General features: G+C 35.1%; 1 protein-coding gene across 1 annotated transcript in view; it reads left to right on the top strand.

Annotated features, from left to right (window-relative positions):
- The window catches only part of LOC136876018 (agrin-like), a 207,435-nt gene that overhangs the window by 155,990 nt on the left and 36,822 nt on the right, over positions 1-14,623 (top strand). The window contains exons 18-23 of the mRNA XM_067149627.2: positions 912-1,089; positions 1,969-2,196; positions 5,366-5,598; positions 8,285-8,419; positions 10,134-10,380; positions 10,481-10,645. Coding sequence (XP_067005728.2) covers positions 912-1,089; positions 1,969-2,196; positions 5,366-5,598; positions 8,285-8,419; positions 10,134-10,380; positions 10,481-10,645 — 1,186 coding nt within the window. The remainder of the gene's footprint in view (positions 1-911; positions 1,090-1,968; positions 2,197-5,365; positions 5,599-8,284; positions 8,420-10,133; positions 10,381-10,480; positions 10,646-14,623) is intronic.

Here is a 14,623-nt window from a genome sequence, read left to right as displayed (position 1 = left end):
AACCAACTGGTTTACTGTTATCTGAGACTACATTGTTTAAATGATCATGTCTGGCTTAGGAATGAATTACCTGAATGTATTTTCTTGAAGATGCCTGCATAGAAATAGTTTGGTTACTACAAATTATGGTAGTTCAGCTACTCAAGAAGCCAATTTTCTTTACATCTTGACATTCCAATCATTTTTAATTTCATAATAGATTATTTGGTACCAACAGCCATCGGTCAAAGTAATCAAGAATGAAGCTTCAATTACATTTCGTGAATATTGCAATGGTAATCACTCAAGAGTCATTCATTTCAAATTTGTATTTCTTAGAACATAAAATCATAACAATCATAAAATGATTTTATTGATTTTCATGAAGCTGAAATAATGCAGTTATGCAATCAGTAGAGATGACAAGTTAAAAGTCAGTACCGGTAGCCTATTACTCTCCAAGAGTACTACCTATAGAAAAAAGGATAGGCCTACAATTTAATTTTTGTATGGGTAGTAGTAGAAATATAGTAACTGTCAGCAATATCCACATTTAACTGATAAAAATGATGTATTTCTTCCTAAAAATTAATAAATATACTACCTATACAGTGTATCCCTTTTACTTGACCACCCTCAGTAACTCTGTACTGGAGCTCCAAATGAAAAAGCATTCCATAAAAAAGTTATATAACTGAAAGGGTGAGCTATTGTGGTTGGTCAAGATAAATGGGGCATTCTATATATTGCAACAACAACAACAACAACGACAAAATTGATTTGACAATTTTATTAAGAAATAAATCCAAGCATTTTCACAACAGTTATTTAGCAGGTGAACAATTACGGTAAGCTAGCCAGTTGAGGGAAACAGACATAAAGAAGTGGCTGAGATATAATTTTTAAAAAATTTCTTTTCTATATTGTTGCAGCATATGACATTCCTGCATTTGATGGACGTTCATATGTTCGCCTGAAGCGTCTGAAAGCTTACAATAAGTTAAGCATGGAAGTTGAATTTAAGACTTATGCTAATGATGGCATCATCTTATATAATCAGCAGAAACCAGATGGAACAGGAGACTTTGTTTCTCTTGCTATTGTCAATGGGTGAGTTCATAGAATTGAATTATTTCATAAGTATAACAGGCTTAATTTAGTTTCTCAACTGAAGAAATAGCTGCTGAATTGAATTTGTAGTAGATTCTTTAAAAGTTTATCAGTTAATAACGGAGCAGTTTAATATGAGTCAAACAAATGAAACAAAATTACTTTCTACTTTTATCATTTCTATGTCTGCAAGTATTAACATCATAAATTTTCCCCTGTTCAAACTTCGTAACTACTGTTACAATTTTCTTCGTGCTATCATTCTCCTAGGAGACAATGTTAAGATATATTATTGGTGCTAAGTTTTGGGGCACAGGAAATACAATTTTTATTTTTACCTAACATGTTCTTGAAGCAGTTATTCCTATGCAAGCAACATCTTCCAAATCAGAGGAAAATGGATCAGCTTAAAGTAATTGTATCTCATATTCACTCTCTGTCATTCCTCATTGTTTTAGTAATTTCGAGCTGCAGACATGTGCCTTAAAGGAAAGTCACATTGCTAATCAAGCAGAGTCAAAACTTCAAGTAACAATAAATTTGAACATATTATTTTCCAAAGTGCCCAGACGTTTTATCCATGTGCTGCCACTGCTATCAATACAAGAAGTATCAAAGTGAATCTACTAAGTTTTAGTTTGTGCTCAAAATAATAGCTGGTTCAAAAGATATAAAGGACAACTGTGGCACCCCACCTAGAATGCTTGATGACCTGAAACATATTGTTTACTACTTGGATTAAGAGATAAATTTGTAATTTGAAGTATAATAAATGTGCATTTCATAGTAAAAACTTTGCTTTGTATGTGAAACTGGAAGAATTTCCCATTATGCTTTATTATTCTCAAATACACAAAATATTCTACTCTATTTTGCTAGGTTTGTTGAGTTCCGGTACAACCTGGGAAATGGACCAGTTGTAATCACCTCTCTGGATCGGGTAGAGATGAAGAAATTCCATCGTGTCATCATCAAACGTTACCATCGTGATGGTATGCTGAAGCTGGACGATTATGAAGATGTAGCTGGTCAATCTCAAGGAACGCTGAAGGCATTAGATCTTGTCGAAGATGCTTTTGTGGGTTTTGTGCCTACAAATGTTTCTAAGTGAGTTAAAGTCTCAAGAATTCTGATATTTCTATTATGTGTTCCTCTCGCACAACTGGATTCTACAAATTGAAAAAAAAAATTATATAAATGAAATATGAAATTATGTATAAAGGAGTAAAGAAGTGGAATCAGTGATAAGGCTTTTTGCGGAACATGTTATTCTATATAGAGTAATAAATAAGTTACAAGATTGTGAGCAACTGCAAAATGACCTCGATAAGGTTGTGAGATGGACAGTAGGCTATGGTATGATGATAAACAGGGTTAAAAGTCAGATTGTGAGTTTCACAAATAGAAAAAAATAGTCCTCTCAGTTTTAATTACTACATTAGGCAATGGTGTGATGATAAATAGGGTTAAAAGTCAGGTTGTGAGTTTCACAAATTGGAAAAGTCCCCTCAGTTTTAATTACTGTATTGATGGGGTGAAAGTTCCTTTTGAGGATCATTATAAGTACCTACAGTAGGTGTCAATATAAGGAAAGATCTTCATTGAGGTAGTTGCATAAATGGGAATGTAAATAAAGTGTACAGATCTCTGCACATGGTTATGAGGGTATTTAGAGGTTGTAGTAAGGATGTAAAGGAGAGGGCATATAAGTGTCTGGTAAGAACCCAAATAGAGTATGGTTCCAGTGTATGGGACCCTCACCAGGATTACTTGATTTGAGAACTGGAAAAATCCAAAGAAAAGCAGCTCGATTTGTTCTGGGTGATTTCCGACAAAAGAGTAGCATTAACGTAAGAAATTTCATTTTTTGTCCGTATTGAACTGAGAATTACAATGAATAAACTTTTAATGTCCACCTATTCAATACAATAATAATGTTGTTTATTTCATAGGGTTTTATATCATGCACAATTTAATATCTATCATGAGTTTTATATAATTTTCCTGTTTTCCGATTTAATTGTACAGCTGAAGATGACACAAAAATGCATCAAAACTAATACTGTGTATAATTAGAATGTTGTAATTACATCTATAAACAACATTATTATTGTATTGAATAGGTAGGCATTAAAAGTTTATTCAGTGAACAAAAGTAGCGTTACAAAAATGTTGCAAAGTTTGGACTGGGAAGACTTGGGAGAAAGGAGATGAGCTGCTCGATTAAGTGGTATGTCCTGAGCTGTCAGTGGAGAAATGGCGTGGAATGATAGTAGACGAATAAGTTTCAGTGGTGTTTTTAAAGTAGGAAAGATTACTCAATATGAAGATAAAGTTGGAATTCAAGAGGACAAATTGGGGCAAATATTCATTTATAGGAAGGGGAGTTAGGGATTGGAATAACTTACCAAGGGAGATGTTTAATAAATTTCCAATTTCTTTGAAATCATTTAAGAAAAGGCTAGGAAAACAACAGATAGGAAATCTGCCACCTGGGTGACTGCCCTAAATGTAGATCAGGATTAACTGATTGATTGATTGATTGATTGATTGATTGATTGATTGATTGATTGATTGATTGATTGATTGATTGATTGATTGATTGATTGATTGATTGATTGATTGATTGATTGATTGATTGATTGATCGATCGATCGATCAATTGATTGATTGATTGATTGACCGGTCGGTCGGTCTTAAAAGACAGACAACATTGAGTAAAGTCTTTCAGGACTAAAGTAGAAATACGAAGAGAAGTTTTCATATTATCATATTTTATTAGATTTCCAACAGTTTAAAGCCTCCTGATATAAGAAGCGTACCCTACATACCATTGCTCCTGCAAAAGGGTGAACTGAAAGACTTGCACCCACCAGAGAATTTCCTCTGAGCACAAGATTTAATGAGACAGTTCCTTACCTCATCAATCTCATGTTTTATCAGTATCATCCTCTTAGGTTGACTTTAAAATGCAGTACTTTTTTTTCTCAAAAATGTTTGTAGTACACATTTCAAAATAAGACATGTGTTATGAATGACAGACAACAGTATACCAAAATGTTCATGATGATACATATACCAAAGAAAGAAATAAAGAAAAGAGGCTGTCCACTTAATAGATGGAAAATATCAGTCAGAACAGGTCAGGAGGCCTGAGGCCTCATTCCTGCGGTTCAGGAAGGAATATGGATGATGCAAGCAGCTTTATCCATTTGGATAGGTAATATGCATTTCAAAATAAGTCAAACCTAAATGCGCTGCTTAAATTTCATACCATGATGGCAATTTATATCTGACATATGAGCTCTTGAGAGAAAATATAGGCAGAGGACTGGATCTGCAGAAATGTTTGTACGAACAGAGACAACTTATTCTTTTAGAGACCAGGCAGTAGGTTCAGATGCATGAAATTAGTTAGATGTCTTTCATGTTGTAAATAGAACAACAGCACAAGAATTGGTAGTGCTAACAATGACTGAGAATTCTAAACCAAACAGTTCAAGGAAAAGGAATAAATAGACAAGTCTGCTCACTTAGTAGATAGAAAATACATTATCTGAAGTTGGAACAGAACATGGACTACAGAAAGTTATTTTATCCATTCATAGACAGCTACAATAGTTACAACCCTTACATTTGTCTATCCTTCTCATTCTTTGCCCCTCCATTTCTTATCATTAAAAACCTGTATATGTTAGTGCATCATTAAACCACTAGAAAATGGAAAATCTCTATTTTCACTGTGAAATGCTGTCTTGATATCCTGACAAAAAATTCTAAATCAGCAAGATGGCACAGTTATTCTTTGTGTTTGTTGATGGTATTGATGAACCATGTACCTTGGTAGATTCAGTAATAGAATATGAAGTAAGTTAATATAACTGTTGCTGAAATTAAGTATAAAGCCACTAAAGTTTAAAGAAGTTTGTCAATTCAACATTTAAATTAGGTACCTTCTAATTAACATTTTTCTTCCAACTCAGCAATTAATGCTACGACCCTCCCCTACCACATTACAGTTCACTTTGTGGTTGTTTAAAATCCCATCAGTAAAAGCGAAATCCATTTCAGTGAACCAAATAAAGATATTCTTAAAATGAATATGGGGTTTGTATTGCCTGTGTTATTCTACAAGACAATTCCTGAAACATTATTGTAGAGGATGTGTCGGTAAAATAAAAACTTTATTCTAGTAAGTTATACTATATCTCGTACCCTGTAACAAGCAATATTCTGAGAGAATTTATTCATTTATTTACTTTTGTACACTTTGCAGGGTGTTTGAGAATGTAGGCACCACTATGGGTCTTATGGGCTGTGTTCGTAAACTCAAGATTGGACGACGACTTGTGGAGCTTCATGAGGGATTAGACTCGATGGTGGAAGAAGTTCGTGGTGTGCGTGAGTGTGGAGAAAATCCCTGCTCGAGTATGCCATGCTACAATAGTGGGACATGTCATGCCATAGACTCGGAGCGATATCGATGTGCATGTACACAAGAATTTACAGGTAACTTCCATAGCTGGATTAGAGCCAAGGGAAAAATAATAGAGTTTTTGCAGTTTACCAGAGTTCTATGTACTGTAAATGTCTTGTCAAAAAGACCTGCCTGTTAACTTTCAAAAATTATTTCTTTATAATAAAGAGAGCTAGATCTTATGTGATATATACAACTCCCGAGGACATGCAGCTCTCTCTGTATGAATGATGTACTGATGATGGCTTTCACCCAGGTAAAATATTCCAAAGGTAAACTAGTCCCCCATTCCGATCTCCAGGTGGGGACTACACAAGAGAGGACAATCATCAGGAAGACGGATACTGACATTTTACGGGTCAGAGCGTGGAATGTTAGAAGTTTGAATCATTGTGGTAGGTTAGGGAATCTGAAACAGGAGATTGATAGACTAAAGTTAGATGTAGTTGGCATAAGTGAAGGAAGACAGGAAGAACAGGATTTTTGGTCAGGCGATTACAGAATTATCAACACAAAATCAAACAGGGGAAATTCAAGAGTTGGCTTAATAAAGAATAAGAAAATAGGACAGCAGATAAGCACCTACTGAATCTCCTTGATACTTATCTAAATACATGGAATTAATTGAATGAATGAATGAATGAATGAATGAATGAATGAATGAATGAATGAATGAATGAATGAATGCCCTTTGAGCACCAAAAGAATGATGACTATGTACTGCTCCTGTATGGAGAACATCAAAAGAAGAAATGCCCTGACTGTTCCAGCTGATGACAACGAAGTACCTGATACGCTGTGGGTTGTGACCTATTACTTGGTGTATTTTGTGGTGTTAAGTGTTTTCAATGCTTTTCTGTTGCTGAGGCAACAAAAGTGAAACTTCTATGGTTCCTTTTGTGTTATTCACTTTCAATGGAATATTTGGTAGATTCTCTCTCTAAGTTCTGTGTACTATTCTGTAAAACTAATTCCTTTTGTATTGTGACAAGTGACAATTAATTGTTTTTGTAAAATATAAATAAATCTGCTATATCTTGCTGGAATCCTACAAGTGAGCTTCAGGGAAGTAACCTTTCCTAAACCCAAACTGCCTTCTATCAAACCAGTTATTAAATTTGCATGAGCACTTTGTAAGATCATTTAGGAGAATGTACTAAATGACAACCGATATTTTGTGAAACAGCACTGTACCTTTTCCATAAGATGAGGACTGCAAAATGCCCTCGATAATGTTGTGAGATGGACAGTAGGCAATGGAATGACGATAAACAGGGTTAAAAGTAATGTGTGAGTTTCACAAATAGGAAAAGTCCTCTTTCCTCCAAGATGAAGTCTGAAGAAGTTGTGAGAATATTTAATTAATGAGTATTGAAACAGAACAAAAAAGTGTCAGATTAAATTGTATATGTAGAGAGAGGAAGTGAAGATCTGCCAAGCTGGCCCTTCAGTGAGAGTTGATGCCCACCTTCCAGATAAAGTTGGGAAGCAGAAACAAGCTTGTAGAAGGCTGAAAAGAGATGGATGTAGAAGAACTGCAATTGATGAGTAAAGAGCCTGTCTGTTTGAAAAGGGGAGTGTATAGAGGAGATTGTCCTCATTTTTTTTTTGTGTTTTCATGTATATCCCTGTCTCTTCCTTCTCCTCTTCTTCCCACACTAACCTGCCATTATCTTGCACTATTACATCCAACTACTGCATATAGCAGCTACAGTCATAAGTAAATATATGTCAAATGTAGGTGAAGAGAAGGTCCATTACTGGTAAACATACATCAAGCAGACGTGCAAAAATGTGCATGCCTTGGTAGACTATGTCATATTTACATGTTGAGTACCAATGGGTGAACAGTGAAGACAGACTGATGGGAGCACATGTACTTCACAGCTGATTAGCGATCGCACTTCCGGCCGGGGAAGCGTAAATGATGACAGAGGGTTAGTGGGGATTCACTTATTCGTGATATGTGTAACATAAAATCTTCCCAGTTTGTCAAACACACAATTCCAATATAAATTATAACACTATAACCTCCAGTAAAAAAGTACACACTATTATACGAAGAATGACATGTTTCGTTCTACAAGAACATCCTTGGATTCTATCAAATCACTTAAATCATGCGTATATATGTACAGCATTGTTTACATTGCAACCACACCTGGGCGACTGGAGTGGGACATAGATGATGATGATGTCAGCATTGCGTAAACTTATCAATGATTCAGAGTTTGGTGTTAATATGAACAAGTATTAACAAATAATGATTGTATTAGTATTCAACCGTCACCGTATTAGGTTAATAAAATACTTCTGTGCTTATCTAGTCTGTTGTCTCCAAACATTGTTTCAGGACTGTTACTACATTTAACTAAGTCAACATGGGAAAATATGGCTTCCCCCTTAACAAATTATTCATGATAGACACATCATTTTTACATACTCTACCAATCTAGGGATAAGCCAAGAAATTGCTATAATAATGTGCTACTTCTTTCAGTCATGCTTGTGTTTAGGGACTTAATATTTTCAGTTCATTAGTTTTTGTCAGTAAGTGTACATCTAAGAACTTCTCAAACATGTCTGGAAGTTTTTGCCCATTACAATTCTCTTGCAGAAAAATAATATGGTCATCAGAAAGAAGATCCCTTTTAAATGGCATTAATATCAATATGGAACAAGCACAAACTTGTTGTTTATTCATGTGTTTGATTTCAGGGAACTTCTGTGAAAGTAGAGTAAATCCATGCATCTCCAATCCATGCACATTTGGTTCAACATGTGAGGCTCTTCCTCAGGGTGGTTTCATGTGCAAATGCCCACCAGGAAGGAAAGGAAAAGCTTGCCAGGACTGTGAGTAAACAATTAACCTCATTTGTGGTTTATAAGTCCATCTGCTGCCATACTATTATAAAAAATATTCACATCTCTCAAAACAAACTGATTTGATTTGAAATATTGATTGGATATAAATGATTATAATAAGGACCAGCCTAAAAAAAATAGTAAGTGGTCATATCCTAGATTTTATGAAAAATTAAAGAGTAGAATCCATATGCATACATGATGCTGTCCTGGAAACCATGCCAGAGAAAATTTCCAGTACAGTAGAAAACGCAAATTAGGCCAAAATTGATGATTTCTGGCTTTTAATACCATCAGTTTAGTTTGATAGGCCTACATTAACTACAATCCCAGGCAGAATGTAGTGCCATATAATTCTAAAAGTACAAGAAATGTTTCTTCAGATAATTTACTCACCCAAAATGAAACCGTGTCAGATGTTGCAAATAAACAGTGGCATCTTCACATAGACATTTTTCGTTAAGGACTATATTAGAACATTTTAAGCCAACAAACATTTTACGCAATGTAATAAAAGTGGCATATTATTTTAATTATGTGCACTTTTTTATCTGTATTTTTATTCAAATAACTCCAATTTTAGATTAAGATGGCCAGAAAAGGGGTGAAACAAGTCCTAGATGTTTAAGATGATTTTTTAATATAATCATTATGATTAAGTATTGAATATGTGAAACTGTATAATAAATTCTTTTTACGAATTGAGTTCATCAAACATTATACGTCAATAGAGAACCTAAAATTATTATTATTTATTTTCCACAAATTGTAGATACAATTCAGGGACGGTGAATGGAGAAAGGGCATAGCCCCATACACACGAATGTGCCTAAATCCCTACTTAACATTACCCACTCACTTGAGATCACATAAACTTTCATCCATCCTCCCATGCATACTGAACATTCTCACAGTAGAAAATTATATTATGTACAGAAGGTTTCATTATATATACATTCCTTTTGCCTCTTTACAAAATTTTTCTGCAGGTAGTTCTTTTGTCTGTGGTGAGAGTTCATTCCATAGCCGAGCAGAATGAATAAAAAAAGTCACTTTGATATGATGCTGTTCTTGCAAGTGGAGGAGAAAGGGCCATACCTCAACCTCTTCAGCTGTAAGTGGTTGAATATTACCTGCGAAGGATTTTCTCAGAAAAGCAATATCTATTTGTTTACAGAGAGCTGTTATGGGGGCAATAACCTGGCTGTATTTAAATGACCGTGTTGGGCAATTAGTCATTCTGCTCAGCGTTGAACTCCTTCTAGTTTCATTATGTTCTCCACTGTAGAGGGGTGCCAGGAAGGAAACTCATACAACAGCAAAATCAAATTTATAAGCTGCAATCAAATCAGATAATCAACAAAGAAGAAGTATATTTATCTGTTCACTTGCAATTTTAATTAGATACAGTACTTATCTGTAATAAATGTATGCTATGTTATAAGTAATGAACATTATTAAATCACATTGTCTAAAATCACAATGTTTTTCAATGAAATACTATTCAAAGTTCTGAATAAAATAACTTACTGTATAATATAGAGCAGTGTGATTAGTATTGTACCTCTTTAAATCAGAACTCTGTATGAAAGACCACACATGTAATTATTATTGGTAGTCTTACAGGCAAATGACAAGTCAAGATCAAGTAAAGATACAGGAATAGGTATTAATCATTTAATTTTATTAATTTCTTTTGCAGTGGATGCAGAACTTCATGAATTTTTTGTTCCTGAATTTGATGGAAGTTCCTATATAGAATTACCTCGTTTAGAGGGAGTTGGAAGGGCTTTCTCCTTGGAGGTTTGGTTCCTATCCAGAAAGCCAGAAGGAGTTCTGCTATACAATGGGCAATTATCAAATGGCAAGGGCGATTTCATTTCCTTAAATCTTGTCAAGGGACATGTTCAATTCCGATTTGATCTTGGCAGTGGAGCTGCAAATATTACGTGAGTTACTATGCCCTAATTTGATGTTTAATAAGAGATTTCACATAACTATTTTATGTACTATAGGTAAAAGTATTCATGCATATTTCTTGTAAAATAGGTCTGAAGAAGAAATTGCTCTTGACCAATGGCATGCTGTAAAGGTGAGCCGTTTAAATCAAGAAGGAACGCTCCAGCTTGATGATGGCCTGGTTTTAAAAGGTTCATCTGGACCACCTCTTAATGAACTGAACCTTGAACTACCCCTGTATGTAGGAGGAGTGCCGTAAGTAACCTGTTCAGTAATGTAACAAGTGTAAGACACCTTTTAACTGCCTGTTATTTCAAGGAAGCATTGTTATTGATGACATGAATACCCAAGTAGGGTCTGATAGGCAAGGTTATGAGAGCATCATGGGCACAAATGGATGGGGACCAAGGAACACTGAGGGAAGTGAACTCCTAGATTTCTGTCTGAGAAATAACATAGTTATTGGTAATACCTGGTATCACAAACAGAAAAGTCACAATCACCAGATATGGATGGAATGGGCAACAGGAGTCCATCATTGATTATATTATGGTAGATAAACATATACAAGAAATGTTGCTGGATGTGAAATTGATCCCAAGTGTGTCTCTTGACAGTGATCATAGGCTCCTTGGTAGTTGTTTCAGGTTTAAAAAGTTGAAGGAAATAAGAACCATTAAAGGTATGGAAATTGAAGGATAAAGAGAAAGCCACAGAATATCAAGAAAAAAATCCACCAGTGAATACCAAAAACAGACACTGGAACAGTTGAAGAAGAATGGAAAAATTTCAAGGAATGCTTGGTCAAGACAACAGAGGAGACGTGTGGAAGAAAAAATGGCAAAAGGAAATGGAAAGAGACACCATGGTGGAATGATAAAACAAGATACACATCCTTAAAAAGAACAATGCCTACAGAAAATATTTCAAAAGTCGAACAGATAAGGACAAAGAACTCTATAAGTTGGTGTAGAATCTAAGCAGGTTGTCAGAGCAGAAAGAGAAAAATGGTTGAATGAATGGAGTGATAACTGAATGAAGATGTAGATAGCAACAGAAAAATATTATATGGAATGATGAAGAATAAGAGGAGGGACAAAGAACAGACTAATTATCTGAGTAGTGATAGTGGGTATCTCATTACAGATGACAGAGAGATCAAAGAAGAATGGAAGAATTATTTTGATAAGCTGTTAAATGTGAATGATATCACAAACATTCCCTTAGATAGATTAGTTAATGATGGAAGGATGGAAGACACTATAACAGATCTGACATGGAATGATATAGAATACACATGGAAATACATCAAAACAGGACAATGTGTGGTGAAATAATAATAAAAGTGAAATAATAAAAGTAATCAAAAGTAATAATGGTAATGGAGCCATGTCTCATCACCAGTCACAAGCCTAGCCATGAAATCGGCTGGATCTTGATCATGGCATTGCAAAAGTTATCTGCACACGTCCATAGGCCTCTGCTTTTCGTTTGGAGACAAGAGTCTAGGCACCCACGTGGATGACACCTTCCCCAACCGTAAGCGGCCATGCATGATCCGCTGCAGGTTGTTTCAGCTAATTCACGTGGCTGCCTCCATTTCCAAAAATGTGATGCATTTGATTCCTTGGATGGCCTGTTCGACCCGGACAGTGTTGGCTGGTGTTCACACTGTCACATTCCTTCCAGAACTGGTTCCCTTGTCCATCAATGTGTGGCCTGTTTTCCAACCTTCGACCCAGTTGTAAGCTGTTTTCCGTAACAATGCATGTTCTCCACAGACTGCCACCAAGCGCCAATGAATTTCTGCAGTGATCACGCCTTCTTTCCATAGGAACCAAGTCGTATAGCGCTGTCCCTGACGGTTGTTTTCCATGTTGTCTGCTCCTACGCTGACAGTGTTGTTATGAAATGGCTATGATGAGAGCATTCGTTGGCCCCTGTGCGTGTGCTGCTTCCAAACGGTGGAACAAGACACTAGTTACACATCACCACCTTCAAAAGTGAAATGTGAACCATACCCAGATGTACAAAAAATATAGTGTAAAACAATATAGTACACCCTTCGTAAGTATAAACACTATTAGAGAAACACATCTGAACTCACATGCACTCATTACATTCATAGGACTGTTGCTCAAAGTGTTCAAAACCTATTTCTTAAAACATCAACTAGATATAACTGTGCAAGAGATTCTCTGTCCTGAGAGCAGGTATGTTAAATCCATGCATGACTCTAAACTATTGTCGTGGCCACCAAATTAGGTGGAATTATGCTGTTGCCAAGGTAGTATAGCAACTGGCAAAGACATTACCAGTGGTGGGAAAAGTACAAAATAAAAGTAACTGGGCTGAATTACAGTTACCTGAGAAATATTTCACTAAACTACAATTACAATTACTTCACAGAATGCCAGACTTTAGGAAATCACTGCTCGTTTTCACATGGGTTTGGATTATTACTAAAGTTTGCAATGAAAAAGACTACTTTTTTCTCTTTTTTTTTTTTCCTTATACATATGAGTGGTTGTTATTAGTAAAAGTGACTAAAAAAACCTTCAAAATGATTGCTCCCAAGCAAAGGTTCCATGTCACCTTAGTGTTTTCCTTATTTTCAGGGCCAACTAATTCAAAATAGGTATTCAAATAGGGGAATAGAAATTCCTTAACCCCTTCCTCATCACGTGTTTATTCCGTTTCCATTCTCACCCACTTAGTGTACGATTATCTATTGTAAATATCAACAAGCTGCGAATAAATGAATGAGTGCACATCGTATCCTTGGTTTTACGGCCTTGGCGGCGATGCCTTTTGAGTGCTAGAGTTCCAAACTTGCCAAACACTCGATGCAATGAGTATCAATTACTAAAATTTAACGATTACAATTTTATTTCAAGAAGTAAATTACAAGCAAAAATTACATTTTTTGGAAAGTAACAATTAAAAGTAAAAATTACATTTTGTGGAAAGTAACAATTACAAGTAAAAATTACATTCTTTGGAAAGTAACAACTACAAGTAAAAATTACATTTTGTGGAAAGTAACAATTACAAGTAAAAATTACATTTTGTGGAAAGTAACAATTAGAAGTAAAAATTACATTTTGTGGAAAGTAACAATAATAAGTAAAAATTACATTTTTTGGAAAGTAACAATTACAAGTAAAAATTACATTTTGTGGAAAGTAACAATTAGAAGTAAAAATTACATTTTATGGAAAGTAACAACAAGTAAAAATTACATTTTTTGGAAAGTAACAATTACAAGGAAAAATTACATTTTTTGGAAAGTAACAATTAGAAGTAAAAATTACATTTTGTGGAAAGTAACAATAACACGTAAAAATGACTAAAAATTTCATTGTTACAAGTAATTCAGTTACGTTTACTCAAATACTTCCCAACTCTAAATACTGAACACATAATTTCAGAGCAAAAGACAGTTTGTTCTCTCCCAAGCTCCTGATGTTACCTCCTATAATGTTCCAATACAAATTATATTACAAGCTTCATGAAAGATTGGTATAAATAATTATTAAGAATAAAAACCTGAACGAGTAAATTTAAATCCTTAAAGTCATGTATTGAACTTTTCAGTAAGCAGTCACGTTTTTTGTTTTCTCAGCCAATAAAATGTCTGCTGGAAAAAAGTATAAAATTTATTATCTGAAATATGTTCCCACGGGTCTTTTCATTTTCCTGAAAAATGGCCTGGAAAGTGACCAAACAAATGTCACTAGCCGAGTTCGTTCAAGTCACGTCCGCCAGCACAGGACACGGTAAAAAATCTCAGATTGCCTATTAATCTGTATCTGTTTTATTTAAGTATTTGTCTATGGTTTACAATATACCTTTAAATTCACTGCTGTGTGAAACTTAAAGAAGAAAGTAACTTTTGGATGTTTGTCACTGCCAAGTAATGTAGCTTGATGAAACGTGAACCATACATAGGAAGAACTGGTACAGTATGGTACAGTAGGCAACTGAAAGGAATTTGCAATGAGACAAACAGAAATGACACTTTTATACAGAGACAATAAATTACACGTAAGTCACTGCGACTCATGATGGTCCCCTGCACATAACAAAAGAAGGGACGTGGTTCTTAAAAGGGTGTGTGATCACCACAGACTCTGATCCATACTCCACAACTGGCCACAAGATTGGTAAGGAGTTCTTGTGGTAGGGCGCTCCATTCCTCCACCAGCGCAGTTGACAACTGCTGGATGGTCG

Source organism: Anabrus simplex, chromosome 6 (genome assembly GCF_040414725.1).
Source record: "Anabrus simplex isolate iqAnaSimp1 chromosome 6, ASM4041472v1, whole genome shotgun sequence".
Taxonomy (NCBI): domain Eukaryota; kingdom Metazoa; phylum Arthropoda; class Insecta; order Orthoptera; family Tettigoniidae; genus Anabrus; species Anabrus simplex.
Note: the sequence above shows the minus strand (reverse complement) of the source record. Positions and strands in the feature narration are given on the sequence as shown.